The 21,124-nt window shown below is 42.8% G+C and overlaps 1 protein-coding gene across 1 annotated transcript in view; it reads right to left on the bottom strand.

Annotated features, from left to right (window-relative positions):
* The window catches only part of YIPF4 (Yip1 domain family member 4), a 74,632-nt gene extending 57,057 nt beyond the window's left edge, over positions 1 to 17,575 (bottom strand). The window contains exon 1 of the mRNA XM_082249370.1: positions 17,240 to 17,575. Within this exon, the coding sequence (XP_082105496.1) occupies positions 17,240 to 17,324 (85 nt within the window). The 5' untranslated portion in view covers positions 17,325 to 17,575. The remainder of the gene's footprint in view (positions 1 to 17,239) is intronic.
* Between the last annotated feature and the right edge of the window lie 3,549 nt (positions 17,576 to 21,124).

The raw sequence follows: 21,124 nt of genomic DNA, 5'->3' as shown, positions 1-21,124 counted from the left end.
ATCCAATAAATTTTGTTCCACTTCATGATTGTGTCTAACTTGTTGTTGATTCTTCACAAAAAATTACAGTTTTATATCTTTATGTTTGAAGCCTGAAATGTGGCAAAAGGTCGCAAAGTTCAAGGGGGCCGAATACTTTCGCAAGGCACTGTGTATTATATATATATATTTTTTTTTTTTTTCTATCGATTAGTTGGTTCTAACACTATAGAGCAGCACCAAACCCATTTTCTGTTTAAAATTCAATATCTTAATGAGTGTTTAACCCCATTGGTAATTAACACTTTATCCTATATACAGGATACTAGTGTTTTTTTTTTTTAATAAATTACGAGAAATTTATGTTGAGACGGCTCCTATTTAGTCGCTTGGAATGTAGCAAGCTTATACGCCTCTTGCTTCTCTTGTTTATACGGATATACAAATATCCTTCTTACTGGAACTGCTTAAAGTGGTTCTGGAAGATTTTTTTTTTCTTATTTTATGTTTAAAGAGTTTCATTTTCTACAGCTTAGGTGGTGCAGCGATGGGCTCCAATGTCGCACCCCCATATGCCAAACACATTTATGAACATGATTGAAACATCTTTTGTTTATAGCAATATGTTATTTTTGGAGAACTGTAAAGGATGGTTTTGATTTATTGATAACGTGTTTTTGGTATGGGGTGGCGACATTGGGACTCCATTGTTTAATTATTACGTGAATTTTTTAAATACCCGATTTAAAGTTTAACATCATATTTATTCAAAACAGTAATTTCATTTTTAGATACTACATTAAAGATTAAGAATGGTCACATTGAGATCAATCAAGATCAATCTGTATAATAAACCTACAGACCGCAATAAATTATTGCACTTTTGATGACTTTTGGGGATACCCTACTGGGTGAAAGCTAACTAACTCGTGCGAAAAGAATAGTCAATAAAATCTAGAGAAATGTGAAAAACATTTAAATGAAATTGAGGAAAGACTGACACAGAGGGGTTATCCAACAGAAATTGTGAATAGGGAAAGAAGCAATCTTGCGACTACCAAAGCTCCTTTAATTAGGAACAAAAGTAACCCATTTGTGTCTCAATTCCATCCATTTTCATTTTGTATACAGAAATTAAGAAACATTGGTCTATTTTGATTGAAAATTATCCAGCGGTTCCAGAATTTCACACACCCCCTTATCTTCATATAGAAGAGGTGAGGCATTATGAGATAGATTGGTGAAGACTGATCAGAATATTACACCCAGTCCCATGATGACATTTTTTAGGACCACGTAATACTGGTTTGTATCCATGATTGAGTTGTATACAATGTAACTTCATGATTAGGGGGAAACGTTTTTCACACCTACGTAAAGGATAAGGGACAAGTTGGTACAACTAACACTTCCTAGACACTTTCTAGAATAAGGACACAGTGTCCCGGGTAAAGTTCATGGTCATTGATGGGGTACAGAAAGAAAGAAGGGGTGGAAATCGTGAATTACTTCTTAGGAAGCGAGAAGTTCAATGGATACATTCTTTAGGCAATGATACAATTCAGAACAGGATTTATATTTGCTTGTATAAATATTTTATTTTTTTATTTTTTGACCCAATGCTGTGTAGTATTCTAATATTGAGTATTGGATATTATTTGTGAATCTGTGTAAATATTTAACCTTGATTTTTTTGATAAACTTGATGGGTGATAAATTATGTAATTTTGGTGATTTGTGTATATATGCTTTTGTAAAAAAAATGTTCTATTAATAGGTTCATTCTTGGATGCCTCCAACAATGAGTTGGAGGATGGACCCGCATATCCTTGCCTTGTGAATACTGAACTCAAGATGTGTTTGTTCTCTTGATGGATTAATGGATTCCTAATTATTGTTGAATCTCTTTAAGCGTGTGTATACCTAGCATTATTTATATGTATTCCTATCTGAAGAAGGGCGTTATGTCAGACTGAAACTGTCATTCGGAATGCTTCCGATTTACATGTATTTGTTGGATCGATCCAAATAAATTCTATGTGCAGCAATCCCTGTGGACTATTTTCTAATATATATATTAGGGTAAATCTCTAAACAAAGTTGGTATTCATTTAATAGAATTTATCTTTATTGGGTATTACAAAGCTAACAAAGAAATACCATTATCAGTGCAACCCTATTTGGTATCAGTAATGGTGCCAATACTGAGCATTTGTACCAGGCTTAGTGAGTTCAGCATGGGTTAACACAGGAGTGTTGAGGGGGGGGGGACCAAATGCAATTCGGAAATTCGGACAGAAATCGCTTTGCACTCCTGTTTAAATCACATGCAATTCCTTGCAGTGCAATTTGAGCCCATTCATTTTGTATGGGCTCAAATTGCACTGCAAAAGGTATCAGTACTCGCTGGCAAAAAGGTCTCTGTGCAATCCTAAAAATCCTTTAAAGGGGTTGTTAACCTCAGACCAGAGGCATATCATGAAATCAGTTGGCCCATGTGCAAAATCAAAAGTGTGCCCCAGGCACTGAAAAAAAAAAAAAAAAAAAAAGAAGAAGAATGCGGTGCGCCTAAAAGCGGCCATTGTTTAAATTATGCTAAATATTAGGTGTCACTTAAAGGAGGTGTGGTTAAATAGAGTCTGAGATTACTTACATAGTGCAGAAAGTGGTAATGTTAACCACTTGCCAACCGAGTACGGTAGTACTACTGCGGCAAAGTGGTTCGTTATCGTCTGACGACGTAGTATTAACGTCGTCAGACACTCCCCCTTCTGGGCGGCGCTTGCGCGCCGCCGGAGGCTCGCTCCCGCTGTTTTCATTCACAGCGGGAGTCGGGCCAGGGGAGGAGCAGCGGCGATCGCCGCTGCTCTGCCCCGATCGTCGGGGATCTAGTGTGGAGATCCGCCCGCCTGTGTAAACACAAGCGGGCGAATCTCCATAGTGACAGGGACTGACAGATCGGACTGTTCAGCATAGCTGGACATCCGATCTGTCCATGACTCACACAGTCACCTCCCCCCCTACACGTCAGTAAGCACCAGGCATACATTAACCCCTCCCTCTCCAGTAAAATTAACCCCTTCCCTGCCAGTGTCATTTTTACAGTAACAGTGCATATATATAGCACTGATTACTGCAGTAATGTCACTGGTACCCCCAAAAGTGTCAAAAATGTCAGTCAAGGGTCCGATCTGTCCGCCGCAATGTCGCAGTCCCACAAAAAAAAAAAAAAAATATAGAGAATACAAATGTATGTCTCCAGACATGACAAAACTCACCTATTGCGTGAAGCAGCCAGGAACCAGGAGCCCTCACAACACAACACAAAAATTACCTACAACACCCAAACATTACAATATATCCCGCACACACTATCCCACAAAAGTGAGTACACCCCTCACATTTTTGTAAATATTTTATTCTATCTTTTCATGTGACAACACTGAAGAAATGACACTTTGCTACAATGTAAAGTAGTGAGTGTACAGCTTGTATAACAGTGTAAATTTGCTGTCCCCTCAAAATAACTCAACACACAGCCATTAATGTCTAAACCGCTGGCAACAAAAGTGAGTACACCCCTAAGTGAACATGAACAAATTGGGCCCAAAGTGTCAACATGTTGTGTGGCCGCCATTATTTTCCAGCACTGCCTTAACTCTTTTGGGCATGGAGTCCACCAGAGCTTTACAGGTTGCCACTGGAGTCCTCTTCCACTCCTCCATAATGACATTAGGGAGCTGGTGAATGTTAGAGACCTTGCGCTCCTCCACCTTCCATTTGAGGAAGTCTCTATCCTCAGCTTCATTAGCAAGGCAATTGTCTTGGAGGTGTTTGGGGTCAATATGTTGGAATACTGCCCTGTGGTCCAGTCTCTGAAAGAAGGGGGATCATGCTCTGCTTCAGTATGTCACAGTACATGTTGGCATTTATGGTTCCCTCAATGAACTGTAGCTCCCCAGTGCTGGCAGCACTCATGCAGCCCCAGACCATGACACTTCCACCACCATGCTTGACTGTAGGCAAGACACACTTGTCTTTGTACTCCTCACCTGGTTGCCGCCACACATGCTTGACACCATCTGAACCAAATAAGTTTATCTTGGTCTCATCAAACCACAGGACATGGTTCCAATAATCCATGTCGTTTGTCTGCTTGTCTTCAGCAAACTGTTTGCGGGCTTTCATCTTTAGAAGAAGTGTTTCCTTCTAGGACGACAGCCACACAGACCAATTTGATGCAGTGAGTGGCGTATGGTCTGAGCACTGACAGGTGGACCCCCCCACCCCTTCAAAGTCTGCAGCAATGTTGGCAGCACTCATATTTCTATTTCCCAAAGACAACCTCTGGATAGAACGCTGATCACGTACACTCAACTTCTTTGGTCGACCATGGCGAGGCCTGTTCTGAGTGGAACCTGTCCTGTTAAACCAATGTATGGTCTTGGCCACCGTGCTGCAGCTTAGTTTCAGGGTCTTCTTATAGCCTAGGTCATCTTTATGTAGAGCAACAATTTATTTTTTTATTTTTTTTCAGATCCTCAAGAGTTCTTTGCCATGTTGAACTTCCAGTAACCAATATGAGAGAGTGAGAGCAATAGCACCAAATTTAACACATCTTCTCCCCATTCACACCTGAGACCTTGTAACACTATCGAGTCACTTGACACCAGGGAGGGAAAATGGCTAATAGCACCCAAATTTGGACATTTTCACTTAGGGGTGTACTTTTGTTGCCAGCGGTTTAGACATTAATGGCTGTGTGTTGAGTTATTTTGAGGAGACAACAAATTTACACCATTATACAAGCTGTACAATCACTACTTTACATTGTAGCAAAGTGTCAAAAAATGTGAGGGGTGTACTCACTTTTGTGAGAATATGAAAAAAAAAAAAATTTATATTATATATATATATATATATATATATATATATATATATATATATATATATATATATATATATATACACACACACACACACACACACATACATACACACACACACAACTGTTCAAAAGTTGGGGTCACTTAGAAAAATCCTTCTAAGGTGTACAGAGGCCCATTTCCAACAACCATCACTCCTGTGTTCTAATGGTATAGTGTTAGCTAATCATGCTAAAAGGCTAATTGATAATTACAAAACCCTTGTGCAATTATGTTAGCACAGCTGAAAATCTATTCTTGTTCTGAGAAATGAAGGCTATTCCATGCGAGAAATTGTCAAGACGCTGAAGATTTCCTACGATGGTGTGTACTACTCCCTTCAGAGAACATCACAAACGGGTTCTAACAAGATTAGAAAGAGAAATGGGAGGCCCCGGTGCACAACTAAGCAAGAGGACAAGTACATTAGAGTCTCTAGTTTGAGAAATAGACGCCTCATAGGTCCTCAACTAGCAGCTTCATTAAATGGTAACCGCAAAAACGCCAGTCTCAACGTCCACAGTGAAGAGGCAACTCCAAGATGCTGGCCTTCTAGGCAGAGTGGTAAAGGAAAAGCCATATCTGAGACTGGCCAATAAAAAGGAAAAGATTAAGATGGGCAAAAACACAGACATTGGACAGAGGAAGATTGAAGAAAAGTGTTTTGGACAGATGAATTTTAGTTTGAGGTGTTTGGATCACACAGAAGAACCTTTTGAGACACAGAACAAGTAAACAGATGCTGGAGAAGTGCCTGACGCCATCTGCCAAGCATGGTGGAGGTAATGTGATGGTCTGGGTCTGCTTTGGTGCTGGTAAAGTGGGAGGTTTGTACAAGGTAAAAGGGATTTTGAATAAGGAAGGCTATCACTCCATTTTGCAACGCCTTGCCATACCCTGTGGACAGCGCTTGATTGGAGCCAATTTCCTCCTACAACAGGATGATGACCCAAAGCTCAACTCCAAACTATGCAAGAACTATTTAGGGAAGAAGCAGCCAGCTGGTATTCTGTCTGTAATTGAGTGGCCAGCGCAGTCACCGCATCTCAACCCTATTGAGCTGTTGTGGGAGCAGCTTGACCTGAATGGTACGTAAGAAATGCCCATCAAGCCAATCCAACTTGTGGGAGGTGCTTTAGGAAGTGTGGGGTGACATTTCTTCAGATTACCTCAGCAAATTGACAGCTAGAATGCCAAAGGTCTGCAAGGCTGTAATTCATTTTGAAACTCATTAGATGAATAAAAGTGTGAGTTTTCATGGAAAACATGAAATTGTCTGGGTGACCCCAAAATTTTGAACGGTAGTGTATATATCCCAATTTTTTGTAAAATATGAAAGATGAAGTTATGAAGAGTAAACAAATACCTAACATGTCACACTTTAAAAATTGTGTACGCACGTGAAATGGCGAGAAATGAGGGTACCTAAACATCTCCATAGGCAATGTTTTAAATGCTTTTACAGAGGACCCGTTTAGAGTTACAGAGGAGGTCTAGTACTAGAATTATTCTCAATCTACAGTTTGTGGCAATAATTTACATGTGGGGTGCGAACACCCTTTACATATGCGTATACGACTTACGAATAGGTTCGCTTCTGTAATGGGTGCACTTTAAATAAAATGTTTTCCCTCATATTTACAACCTAATTTTTTTTTTTATTTTTTTATTACTTTTATTCCCATTACAGGGAATGTAAATATGCCTACAAATAAGGATGACAGGTTCTCTTTATGAAGGGATCTGTGGGTCAAAAATACGGAAAATCTCTCCTTTACCTTTAACAGCAAAAGATAAAAAAAAAAAAAAAAAAAATTAAAAATTGTTTGTTTATTTCCTCCATAGACCGGAAGTGATGTCATGATATCGCTCCAGTCCTCCAAAGCCATAGAGGCAATTTAGTCACTGCCTCTGTAACCAGCTGGCCACATTGTCCAATCATTTCTAGGTGAGTCAGCGGAGATATATCAGGGTTTTGGCTAATAGCTTCAGCCATAACCACAGTAAATTATGTGCAAACCGCAACGTATATTTGCAATATAGTCAGCAAGTGGTTAAAAGATCCCTTCACTACACAAGAGTTCTTATATCTGCAGTGCTGGTTGTATTTTCCAGCATGAACATAACTAGGAATTTTACCTTACACAACAATAAGGACCGGACCTACAGAAGAATCATTAACACAGTACAAGCCAAAAAAAAAATTCACTCCAAATCAACATTGACTATTTTTAATCCTTAAGCGGCTAGCATTAGTATTAAATACTTTCCTGTTTTAATCTTTTCTTTTTTTTTTTTTTTTTTTAATTTTACATTTTTTTTTTAGTAACTTCCTGCTTTTCAGACCTAGGCAAATGTCATACATCCCAGGGGTCTGGAGGAGGAGGAGTCTGGAGGAGGAGGAGTTTTCTCAGTTAATTACACCCTCCTGCCTGCATTCCTGAGCTAAGCGCTGATGGATTCCAGGATGTAAATGCTACATAAATCATCTGCCCTTACTCAAAATCACCACAGCCAGAAATGCTAGGGGGTTGTTTTTCAAAGTGATTTCTCAACAAAATAAAACACTGAGATATATGGATGGGTGAGTTTGCTTTCAATATTAAAAATGATATAAAATAGCATTTTTGGTTTGTGGTGCTCAGATGCAGTGTAGTTGGGACATACTAAAACATTTAATGTGAAAATGGCTTAATGTAGCTTAATGTGTAATAAAGTGCCTAAACCATAATCAATTGCCCTTAAAAACTTTGCTCAGACTAAGTTTTTAACTTTCCTAATCTATCCTCGAAGTTTCATGTATTTTGGTCTTCCAGGAGACAAACTAGGGACATTAAGCTTGTTTTTTGGGGAGCTTAATGTGGCTTAACGTACAAAAAAAAAAAAAAAAAAGAGCTTGGATGTGAACCAATCTCACCCAAAACTTCACGATAGAAGACTCTATTGATGCCAAGATAGTCTGAAAATTTTAGCTCATTTGGTAAATCAAACTAAAAGTTATTCACATTTAATGTCAACAGCTTAAAGAGGTTGTAAACCCAATTTTTTTTTTCCCAACCTGAAAGGGAAACCCATAATGAGCTAGTATGCATTGCATACTAGCTCATTATGAAATACTTACCTTAGAACGAGCCCCCGCCGTGCCGCCCGCTTACCTCTATGACGGGCGACATGTTCAGTCGCCCATCTTCCGGGATCGCGGCATCCGGCCATCTGATTGACCGGAGCCGCGGTGACGTCACTCCCACGCACGTGAGCCGACGGTCACGGCACGGGGCTCTGAAGGAATGGCACCAGCGGCCATTTCTTCAGAGCGCATGCGCCAGTGATGTCACTGGCTGCATGTAAGGTACATATCTCCTAAACGGTACATGTTTAGGAGATATTTACAGTACCTATAGGTAAGCCTATGATAAGGCTTACCTATAGGTACAACATGCAGAGGAGGGTTTACTTCCTCTTTAATGTAAAAAGAGCTTAATGTACCATAATGTACCTAAACCTCAATCAATTGTCTTGAAACTTTGCATAGCCTAAGTTCTACACTTCCTAAACCTATCCTGGAGGTTTCATGGATTTTGGTTTTTCCACAAGGAAAACTAGGGACATTAAGCTCTTTTTTTGGGGAGCTTAATGTGGCTGAACGTAAAAAAAAAAAAAAAAAAAAAAAAGGAAGAGCTCAGAAGTGAACCAATTTCCCCCAAACTTGGCACAATAGAAGAGTCTATCTAGGTCAATACATTCTGAAAATTTCAGATCATTTGGTAAATCACACCAAAAAGTTATTCACATTATTCCAATCTTTTACATTTCTAAAACATTTAGCGCCCCAAAAAAAAGAGCTTAATGTCCCTAGTTCTCCACGTGGTAGACCAAAATCCACAAAACCTTACCAAATGATCTGAAATTTTTAGAATATATTGACATAGATAGACTCTCCTATTGTGCCAAGTTTGGGGGAAATTGGTTCACATCTAAGCTCATTTTTGTATATTAAGCCACATTAAGCTCCCCAAAAAAAAAAAAAGCTTAATGTCCCTAGTTTTCCATGTGGGAGACCAAAATCCACGAAACCTCAAGCCTCAAGAATTGGTTTGGAAAGTGTAGAACTTAGGCTGTGCAAAGTTTCAAAACAATGGAATGAGGTTTAGTTAAATTATGGTACGTTAAGCTCTTTTTACATTAAGCTGTTGACATTAAATGTTTTAGGAATGTAAAAAAATAGCTTAAAGTAAAAAGAGCTTAACGTACCATAATGTACCTAAACCTCATTCAATTGTCTTTGCACAGCCTAAGTTCTACACTTCCCAAACCAATTCTTGAGGTTTCATGGATTTTGGTCTCCCACATGGAAAACTAGGGACATTAAGCTCTTTTTTTGGGGAGCTTAATGTGGCTTAACCACTTACTACCCGCCTGCCACCAAATGATAGCGGAGCATTGTAGCTATTATCCTGGGACGCCGTCATATGACGGCGCACCAGAACAGCCTCTCTCGCGTGCCCCCGGGGGCGCGCGGGGCGGCGGTCGTGACTGCGACGTTTTGCTAGGACACGGCGCGACCCAGATCTCTGTAAAATCTCGCGTCTCCGGCCACTCACAGCGCCGGAGCCACCGAACCAGGAAGAGACGCAGAGGGATCATGTCCGCTCCCACAGCGGTGTCCGGGGGTCCGTGTCGGGGCTTCGTTTTAAGGTAAGATTTTCATAATGAACTAGTATGCGATGCATACTAGCTCATTATGCCTTTGTCTTGGTTTTTTGTTTTTTTTTGAGTATACTACCACTTTAAATGTTTTAGTATGTCCCATGTAGTCCCACCTTAAGTCACCTGGCAACTACTTCGGTGTTTGTTAATTTCTTATAAATTAGGCACTTTATTATTCATAAAGCCATTTTCATATTAAATGTTTTAATATGTCCACGTTAAGTCACCTGGCAACTACTTCGGTGTTTGTTTAATTCTTGCGCTAAGCCAGCACAATAACAGAACAGACTACAGTAAGATTGCCCTGAGGACATCAGGATCACATCAAAACAATCCTCCTTTTTAAAGAAAACCTGTGCTGAGAAAATATGAAAACTGCCATTGCCAACCTCTCCTTCTAGAGATGCTAGCTGCTTGGCTTTCATGTGGATTCACCACTGCAATACTTCAATATACTGATCCACAAAACACCCAGATTAAGAATTCTAATCTCACTATGACGTTTTTAGCATGCTTGTTTCAGGTCAGTGACCCAAAATATTCACATCAGGGAAAGCCTGGAAACTAGTACAATTAGATAGAAATCAGCAACAACAACAACCTCCATACTTCTCTCTCAGTACAATATTCCATTAAAATAATAAAAAAAAAAAACGATACCCAAAGACCGCTAGAATTGAGAAGCAAAGATCTGCCTGTGGGTGCCTGTAGATGCATTGGTCAATAGAAAAAAAAAAAAAATAAAGCAGCTGGAAGTTAAAGTGGTTGTAAAGGCTCCACCCCAGCCCCTAAATACTTTGCCGAGTCTTGTATCACTCCAGCACTGTACCGGAAAGCAGTAGTGCTGCTTCTCCCTCTCTACTCACAGGACTCAAAGGCAGCAGCCATTGGCTCCTGCTGCTGCCAACCAAAACCTGTGAGGAAGGCGGGGGCAAGCCACTGTGTGTCTATAGATGTGCACAGCCCAGCTAGGAATTGAGCCCACATAACAAACAGCTTGCTAAAGGGGCACTCAAAAAGGGAAGAGTAGCTGAGATTGCCAATGAGGGATCCAAAAAGAGGAGGAACTGGACTGCCCTGTGCATTTCACAGAGCAGTAAAGTATTTTATTTTAAGAAAAAAAAAAAAATAATAATGATTTTACAATCACTTTACAGTTGAACTTTATTCTCCTTGTGTGTAGAAAATACACACTCCTCTGGCTAGCAGATGCAGTGTTGTCCTGCAGAGATCTACTGTTAAGATGTGTCCACCATCTTGGTCCCTCTCACCTTGTCGTTGATGAAGTCTGAGGCTCCACTCCCTGACTGTTCTGTGAATAGATTCCCACAGCAACCTGGGAAATGTTACAGGGTCTCCCAGAGAGTGAGAAATATCTATCTGGCCTAGGCCAGAATGGCGGTGGGTGGCTGGGCAGCTGGAAAAAAAAAAAAAAATATCCCCCTACCCAGAGAAAGAAAAGACCATTATTATTGCAGAGGAAGGGACAGAAGCAGGGAGTAAAAGTGTATTTCCAGGGTAAAGTTTAAATAACATGTCCAGATTGCTCATGTTCCCCCTGATAAATCAGTGTTCACAGTATCTCTCACTCTTCCTACTTGATCCATTCTCCTTCATTAAAACAAATATGTAGTCTCAATATGTGGTGCACGAAAGCCATCAGAATAGCTCTACTTTAAAAAGACTAAAGCCCCGTACACACGCGTCGAAAATTGGCAGGGAATTTTCGTCGACGACCGAGCTGCCGATTTTAGGGTTGTTAGTATGATGCTTCCGACAACCATCTCCGACTTTTCGACTGAAAAAAATCTGGTGTGCAGACTATAACGTTTTTGTTGGCCGTCAACACAACGGCCGATTTTCGTGCAGTCAGTACAGATTTAGGGCTCTTTCACACGGGCGATCCGATCAGATCCACCTGTCAGTTTTTTAGGCGGATCTGATCGGATCCTCCATGCAGTTCTATGGGGCAGCGGGTGTCAGCGGAGACACCTCCACTGACACCCGCTGCCATCCGCATCCGATCCTGTGCTTGAAATCTGGACGGATGGAAACCCTATTTTTCCATCCATTCAGTAATCGGATCTGATGAGAGCAGACAAGCGGTCCGCTCTCATCCGATCCCCCATAGAGGGCAGCGGGGGCTGAGACATCTCCCTCTCCGCAAGCGGAGACAGAGCTGTCATCCGCCCGGCTCAGCGGGGATCGCGGATCGATCCCCGCTGAGCAACACGGATCCGCCTACGGAGGCGGACCGTGTGAAAGAGCCCTTAGACAGGGAAAAATCTGATGAGCAAGTCTGGGCATGCTCAGTGAAGAAAGAACACAAAGAAAGCAAACCAACACATGACATCACTTCTGAGGTAGAATTTTGTTGGGCGAGAAAATTCGTGTGCAGTCTAGGCACATTCCAACCAACAAAACACAACTCTGGACAAAAGACAAACGATCGGTCGGCCGATAATCGTTGCATGTGCACGGGGCTTTAGTCCACCTTTTCAGAAAAATCTAAAAGCTGAACACTCTACACCAATTTTACTAAACCTTTTCAACACACAGGAACCCTTGAAATATTGTCCTGGGCCCGCAGAACCCCTGCTGAAATGACTATATCTACAACTCATGATAAATTAGTGTAATGGTCAGTGGAAAGAAAGCTCCTTACACTTGTGGTCATTGGGAAGAATTACCCCCTTACAGATAGCTAAAAAGATCTATGGTGTTAGTTAGAGCTGCACGATTAATCATTAAAAAAAAAAAAAAAAATATTGCGATCTTGATTTACCCCCCCCCCCCCCCAACCTTTACAATCTTAAAACGGCATTTCTTCAATTCATTCAGGCTCCGTTCACATGTAGGCGTTTTTGGGGAGTTTTTCTGCTCTAGGATCAGCTCTCAAAACGCCCAACAAGACAAATCCTATTCATTTCAATGGCCCCTGTTCACAACTGAGCGTTTTGACGCTGTAAGCAAAACGCCCAACGCTCAAAAAAGTACATGAGCTTCTTTTTGGGCAGATTACAGGCGTTTTCCATTGGTTTCTATTCAATCTAAAAACGCCTGCACAAAAAACACCTGTAAAAACGCCTGTTAATCGCGGTAAAAAACGCTACGCTCAGGTGTGAATGTAGCCTTAGAGCAGAGCCGTTCTCTGCTCACCCACAGCTGTCAAAAAAAATAAATAAAAGAGCCTTCACAAATGTTTATCAACATTGCTTAGGCTGGGAAATAACTATAAATAGAATTTTTTACAATGTATAATTTCAGTCTTCTAGATCAAAAGGAATGAACTTCCATCTGTAAATGAATTCAGTTTAACCCTAAGGCCCCTTTGACACCGTAGAGTCCATCGGTTTTTCTCAGCGGGGGATCGATCCGCCGATTCCCCGCTGAGCAGGCGGATGGCTACAGGTCCCCGCTGTTCTCTATGGGGGAATCGGATGAGAACGGATCGTCTATCCGTTCTCATCCGATCCCATCTGATCGGCTGGATGGGTGGAAAAAAGGGTTTCCATCCGTCCAGATTTGACGGATCGAAACGGATGTCAGCGGACATGTCTCCGCTGACATCTGATGTCCCATAGAGATGCATGGGGCATCTGTTCAGATCCGCCATAAAAACGGACAGGCGGATCTGAACGGTCCGCCTGTGTGAAAGGGGCCTAAGCCTTTTTCTGATAATTGTTGCTTACAAATTAAAATCAGTATTTTGTGCTGGAATATTACTTAGAACTCCCAAACACTATATATATTTTTTAGCAGAGACCGCAGAGAATAAAGTGGCGGTTGTTGCAATATTTTGTCACACTATTTGCGCAGCGGTCTTTCCAACACAATTTTTTGGGAAAAAATACTTTTTAATGAATTAAAAAAAAAAAACCAGTACAGTTAGTCCAATTTTTTGTAAAATGTGAAAGATGATAAGTTGAGAATCGTGATCTTTATTCTAAGCAAAAAAATAGTGATTCTCATGTTATCCAGAATCGTGCAGCTCTAGTGTCAGTGGGAACTTATTTAAGTAGCAGAAAATGCTAATTTCTCACGAAAGCCCTAACAACCTCGGAGGAACCCTGGTTGAGAAACCCTGCCCAACACCCTTCCCACCTGATCCCTGCAGTGCACCTTCGCAGTCACATGCAGCTTAACGCAGAAAGAAAAAGGTCCTGCTTTCAAAAACCTCAAGTAGACAAATACTGAAGAACCTCAAAGAAGCCAGGTAGAAGATGCCGGGGCGGGGAAGGAGCCGAGTCTTTGAAGTATCACAGAGTTTAGCGCTGCTTTAAGCAAATAAGAGCATTTAGATGTGGAGTTATTTTCTTTAATCCAGCAATCAAATAAAAGGGAAGTAAAATATATCTTAGAGTAGGACTTTATGGCCCTTTCACACTGGAACATGTACGTTCGCACACATGCATTCCTGCACGGTCAAGGCAAGAGAATGTTACCAGCACACCACGGATCACCAGAGGGTCCAAAGGCTCCGAAACGTTGCTTCTGTTTTTATGATGTGATGCTGAATAAAAGCATTTAGCGATCACGTCATAAGAATAGAAGCGTGCAAGGCTCCAAAACCTTGGTTCTGTTTTTAGGATGTGATTGCTGAAAATAAGCTTTGGCCTTGCTCTGGAGCTCTGTGGTGTCCTGGTGACTTGCTCTGATTGGTTTCAGCCCGATCATCGCTGCAGCACCCCTTAAAGTGGACTTTTACCTTCCCGCTGCACTGTCCTCCTCTCTATCCTGCTCTCACTCTACAGTGCCAATAGCTGATTTATTTATTTTTATTTACTCCCCCCACATCAAAGGCTCGGCCAGTCCTCAGGTTTCTGGGATTGCCTAGGCTAATGATGTGGTGCCCCCAATGCGTCCTAGAATGCATGACGTACAGTCCCATTCAGCAAAGAGTTGGGGGGGGGAGGGGGCGGGCCTGGTGGCTTCTGTACTCAAAGAGCTGGCAGCTTCACTGACAAGAATGTAAAAGGTTAGCAGGCCGAACGCAAAAATGCGGCCTCTTGGCGCCTGGTCCTTTCCGCCGAGGGGCTGCATATTTACGTGATTTGCTGTCTCTACACCTACGCTGGGAGCGACGTGCTCCCAGCACAGTTACCCATCGCCTAACCGAAAGCTTCCTATCGCTCGTTGCGATGGGGAGTTTTCGGACCACGTGGCAGCCAATCACGGCAGTCACGTGGTCTCAAGCCATGCCCCACCTCTTAAAGGGCCGTGAGGTGCCAGCGCTAAGAGGTTAAAAGGAAGAAGAAAAAAAATATTAATTTCAATGCCCAATAAAATGAAAGGGTTTCTAACCCTAAATTTTGCTTTCCTGCAAGCCCCTCTTTCAAGCTCCCATCCTGCACTGTATAAGTGTTTGCAAGAAACAAAGGCTCTAAATACCTTTTTGAGAAGTATCTTCAGGCCAGTCACGTGACTCCCGGCCGCTTTGCTATTACTATCGAGGGCTACAGCAGGAGGAGCCAAGCTCTTCCTCTGATGACATCTGGGAGTCATGTGACTGTCGAGCTGCCGCTCAGCTCCTACTGCCGTAGCCCTGGATTGTGTTATCAGAGCGGCCGGGAGACACATGACCAGCCTGAAGGTACTTCACAAAAAGGTATTTAGAGCCTTTGGATGGGAGCTTGTGCAGGGTGGAAACTTGAAAGGGAGGGGCTGGCAGTGGCATTGTACATTTATTATTATTATCATCATCATCATCATCATCATCATCATCATCATCATCAGTAGCGGGAGGGGGGGCGGGGAGATAGAGACACAGGCTCCCGAGCTGATGGGGAGGGCAGAGAGGAGAGCTGCAAATGATGGAGGAACGCAGGCAGACCATGGTAGCCAGGGCTCAGCAGCCATGACTACTGTGGTCAGCACACAGACGGGAGGGCAGAAACAGTCAGCTTTTTTAGTTTCCAGAGGGGAAGGTTAGATCGCACAAGCACGGTGCTGTTTAACCACTTCTGGCCCAGAAGATTTTCCCCCTTAATGACCAGGCCATTTTTGTGCGATTCGGCACTGCATTACTTTAACTGACAAACGCGCGGTTGTGCGAAGCTGTACCCATATAAAATGAATGCCTTTTTTCCCCACAAATAGAGCTTTCTTTTGGTGGTATTTGATCACCTCTGCGATTTTTATTTTTTGCGCTATAAACAAAAAAAGAGTGACAATTTGGAAAAAAAAATATATATATTTTTCACTTTCTGCTATAGAACATTCCCAATTAAAAAAAACACCATATTTTTTCATAATTTTAGAGCCAGTTCACACTGAGGCGATCCGACTTCGGGGGGCAACCTGTGAAGTCGTGTGCACCGCTGTGCGCTGCGACTTCGGTGCGACTTGCAGGGACTTCACATAATGGAAGTCTATGCAAGTCGCTCCCAGGTCGCCCCAAAGTAGTACAGGACCCTTTTTCTAAGTCGGAGTGACTTGTGTCGCTCCTATTAGAACGGGTCCTGTACTACTCAATGGAGCGCGACCTACCGCTACTTGTCAGGCTGACAAGTCGCCTGACAAGTCGCACTAGTCTGAATGGGCTCTTAAGCCAATTTGTATTCTACATATTTTTGGTAAAAAAAAAAATCCCAATAAGTGTATTTTAAATGGTTTGCGCCAAAGTTATCGCGGCTACAAACTAGAGAAAAGATTTAGGTCATTATTTATTTTTTTTAGCAGGACTGTGACATTGCGGCGGACAGATCGGACCCCTGACATTTTTTACACTATTGAGGGGGACCAGTGACATTACTACAGTAATCAGTGCTAAACATATGCACTGTTACTGTAATAATGACACTGGCAGAGAAGGGGGTTAACCCAGGGGCGATCAAAGTGTTAAATGTAAGCCTAGGTGGTGTTTTCTAACTGTGGAGGGGGAGTGGGTGGGCTTGTGAAATCAACGCAGAGACCGGTGTTCCTAAAATAGGTGGAACACAAGACCTCTGTGTTGATAGCTGAGAGAACAACGGTTTGTTGTGTTTACAACAGCAGACCGCCGTTCTCTCTTCACGGGAAGCGATCGCGGGTGCCGGGCAGCAATCGTGGCTGGCAGCCCCGTGGATCGGTCTACCGGCTGGCGAGTGGGCGGGCGCGAGCCTCCACGATCTCTCCCGCGAACCGCCGTACAGGTACGGCGATACGCGGAAACCTCCCACCGTGTAACTGCGGTGGCTGATCAGCAAGTGGTTAACCTGCTGTAAGGAAACAGGGTCTCTATTTTTTTGGGGGGTAAAAAAACACTTGAATAACACCCAAGTGCTTGACACACCTAAAAAACAGGGAAAAGAAAAAATATATAGATATATATATATATAGATATATATATATATATATATATATATATATATATATATATAAACACTTTATACTGATCGTATTCATTCCCCTAAAGTTGTGAAAGGTTACAAAGCACATTTGTGTACTTTTTATGTCAAGCAAACAGTTGGCAACTTTGTGTTAAACGCCAGAACCAGACTCGCCACTGTAAGCACTGCACCGTAAACAGCACCGCCAGCCCCTCTCAGCTGTCACATACAATGTAGCAGGCCTCAGAGTCTATGACAATGTAAACACTTGGCCTGGCACTGATGATATGGCTGTACAGGTGAGAACACAGGCCTTACCATCTGCCTCGGTGGAAGAGACGAAGGTGAAGTCCCCGGGTGGGTTGTTGCTGTGCAGGCGTACAGCGGGGCCCGGCTGCTGCATCCTACTGCCCCCAGCGCTACAGCTGCTGATGGTGGTGACGCTAGTGACGTCTCAATCCCTCTTCGGTGATGAGGGTGAGCCCGATGATGTCACGGCTCCAGCTCCTCCTAGGGCCGGGGAACACAGGCTGAGCGCCCGGTTGTCAGTGCTTGGGTGAGATAAACAAGGAATAAAATGCACGACTCCCCACCCACCGCCACGAAGCTTGTTGTGAGACGGTGGATATCCGGCTAGCTTCCTGAACTGCCGAGTTTGTTTTGTTCTGCTTTACTGGGGGTTTTAAATAAAGTTGTTTCAGTAAAAAAAAAAAAAAAAACAAGAAAACAGAGGCTATGTACTGGATTAGTGTACATTACAAGGCTTTTGCTCAGACTCTTTACAGGTGACACACAATGTTTGTGACACACAAATATCTTTTACAGTCACGTGTTTTTCTCCTGTCACTATTTCAGACATATCATTCTAAAATAAATCTAAAGTAAAAACATTTAAAGCAGATGAAGGCATTTAAAAGACTGCGAGCAAAGGGGGCATTTCGTGTGTAGCACCTTCCTAGCTAGGTGCTAGGAAAACACATTTGCATACTTGCCAACTGTCCCTTTTTTCCAGGGACAGTCCCTGCAAATAGGAGCCTGTCCCAGGTAATTTATATTGTCCCTGGAAGCGCCTGTTAATCGGGCTGCCCATAAATGTTAGGCAGAAGTAGACTTATTCCAACTCTGCTAGTGTGGCCTTAAAGCGGAGTTCCTCCCAAAATTGGAACTTCCGCTTTAGGGAGTCCTGACCCCCTGACATGCCACATTTGGCATGTCATTTTTTTGGGGGGGGAGCGGGTACCTAGTTTTGGCAGGTACCCGCTCCCACTTCCGCTCGGAGCGCCGCGGCGCCCTGAATGGAAGTTCTCCTCTCCCCCTCCCTCCCTGCAATCTTCTGGGACATGTCAGAGGTCCCAGAAGATTGCCGGCCAATCAAGACGCGCAGTGCGACTCGCGCATGCGCAGTGGGTACCCGGCTGTGAAGCCGCAAACTGTCACAGCCGGGTGCCCACAGCAGGGATGCCGGTGCCGAGGGAGAGGATCGAGGCTTCGGGCGGCCGCATCGCTGGACCGTTGGACAGGTGAGTGAATGGCTGGAACTCCGCTTTAAGTTTGAAATTCCCTTTTTAATCTCCTGTAATTCTCTCTATATTGAGTAGACTCTATAATCTGATAAGTGGGCAAGATTAATTATGCAGAGTGGGCGGAGCTTCAGGGAAGTGGGTGTGGTCATTGATAGCTGTGCTGCAAAGTGTCCCTGGAATTTTTTTTTAAATGTTGGCAACTATGCATTTGGTGGCTCTGTTCTGCTTATCAGGAGAGCCAGATCTGTAAGTTTAGCCTGTCCCATGTTTCCGGTGTGATTTACTGGGTCTAAGGGAGTCTCCCTACTGTATCCAATAAGGAAGCTTGTTGGACAGTGGAGGAAACCTAACCAATAGTGCACCAGGGTTTATGGCTGTCCCAGTAGGTGAGAATTGCTGCATGCATCCTGGGATTGGATAGAAATCTGGAGGTAGCATATGACAAGGTGTCCTTGGTGGAAGCAGAGTCACAGAAGGAGGTGGACGGCTGTCACTCCTCCTGCTTATGTGAGGAAGGTGGTTCAGGCAGTCGGCCTATGGAACCAGGTGTGGAGCTGGGCTGCAGAGGATCCAGTGTGCTGACCAGTGAAGCTGTTGGGCTGTTGGGAAAAACAGTATTGTGAGTACTAAGGGATCTGCTCAAGGGTCTGCCTAGGAAAGGAGACCACTCCAGAGAAGTCAGGGGATCAAGGAGCCAGCTCACACAGTTTGTTACAGGAAAGGGGGTGCCAAGTAGTTAACCCTGAAGATTAGGGACAAAGGGGGTGCCGGGAAGGGCCCTGAAGTTCTTAGGCAGTACAGTACAGTTTACCTCAGAAAGTTCATTCAGTCCTGCATCACAGCTTGTGACAGACTGAGGCAGCGGCCTAGCCGTGACTAGCTATATTCAGCATTGCTCAGCGTTAATCAGCGCTATTCAGCTCTATTCAAGTTGTCCCAACCTATTGTGCATAGTTCTTTAAGTTGGAGTATCCCACTCATTCCCTTCTCCTATCCAAGTTCCAAATAAAACCTAAAAACCAAAGAAACTGGACTGCTTCTTGTCTGAGGTAAAACACTTGGAAAAATGCCAGACTGTTCTGTTGTTGCTAATGGTAACCCAGGGGAACCCACAGACAGCAGCTCCCATGGGAGTAGTGCTACATATGTATCTACAGGACTATACAAGATAAAAATACTTTCATTAAATCCAAACCAATTCATGCCTGGGAAAAAGACCTAGAACAATAATTCAGCATACATCAATGGGACCAAGCTGTCTCCTCCATATACAAATCTACTAGGAGTGCCAATTTATGGGAATTTAGGCATAGGATTACCCTATGCTGGTATTTGACACCTTACATGTTGTCTAAATTCCAGCCCCATACATCCAATCTCTGTTGGAGAGAGCATGGACAGGTTGGCACACTGTTCCACACCTTATGGGCATGTAAAAAATTAGCTAACGTCTGGCTCTCCATTTATGAAATTGTATTAGAAATCACTGCTATACATATTCCAGTGTCTCCCAGTCTTGCCTTGTTAAAGCGGTAGTATACTCTGCTTTTTAACTTTTACCTACAGGTAAGCCTATATTAAGGCTTACCTGTAGGTAAAATTAATATCTCCTAAACCTTCCGAACCCGGAAGAGATGCCGAGGGAACATGACAGCTCCCTCAGCGGTGTCCGGGCGACCGTGTGGGGTCTTCGTTCTAAGGTAAGTATTTCATAATGCGCTAGTATGCAATGCATACTAGCTCATCATGCCTTTGTCTTCCAGATTTTTATTTTTAACCCTGTCCATTTGGGTCGAGAATTCTTAGCTAGCTTTAGCTCAGGGCTCAAACACCAACATAGGCTAGAGTCAGGTTGGACATCTGATGGCCACTTGATAGCTAGAGGTCCAGTTGTATGACAAATTAGACAGTGCTAGGGACTTAGTGCAGAATAGATAGGCTGATCCTGTGTTCCAGTGCCACATCATGGTTTTGGCTGGTGAAAATTTGCGTTTCAGGTTGGTTGAACAATGGCTAGATGGTTTGCCCGTGTGTTGCGTTTGATAAACAATATGATTTGATTTACAATATGATATGATTTAATACATTTCCTGAATGGATGGGTCCAGCTATGGAACCCTTCACGTCTGCTCTGCGCTCTAAGCTAATGAAGTCTGCACCACTTGATCTCAGGACATTATGCCATTGTCATGCAAGGTTTTTTTTTTGTTCTCAGGGGATATTACCACTTTAAACCTGGGGATAGATGCTTTTCCCTATCACCTTAAAACGGTGGTAACTAACATTTTCCTAGCTGCAAGGCTAGTATTAATGAGACATTGGAAATCACAAATACTCCCCTCTGTATCTGAGGCGATTACAGTAATACAGTCTCACTTTACTTATGAATCTATATTTGCATTGTCAAATGGAACTAATGATAAAATAAAAGACGCCTGGCAAAATTGGGCAAAGTGGTTTGAATCAACGGGCCATTCCCCTGTTACAAGCACTACATGCTATGACATATGTTAACTTTATTTGAAACACTTAATTTCTCAACTACCAAAAGTTTTATTATTGGATGACCATGTTAAATTTATGACTTATGTGACTCATACTTTCTTTTATTTTCCTTTCCTTTTGTATTTTGTTCCATTGTTCTTTTATGTTTACCTACGATGTACCATATCTATCCAGA

The sequence above is a fragment of the Pelophylax lessonae genome, assembly GCF_965119305.1.
Source record: "Pelophylax lessonae genome assembly, chromosome: 3".
NCBI lineage: Eukaryota > Metazoa > Chordata > Amphibia > Anura > Ranidae > Pelophylax > Pelophylax lessonae.
The sequence above is the reverse complement of the archived record's forward strand: the minus strand, read 5'-3'. Positions and strand labels throughout refer to the sequence as shown.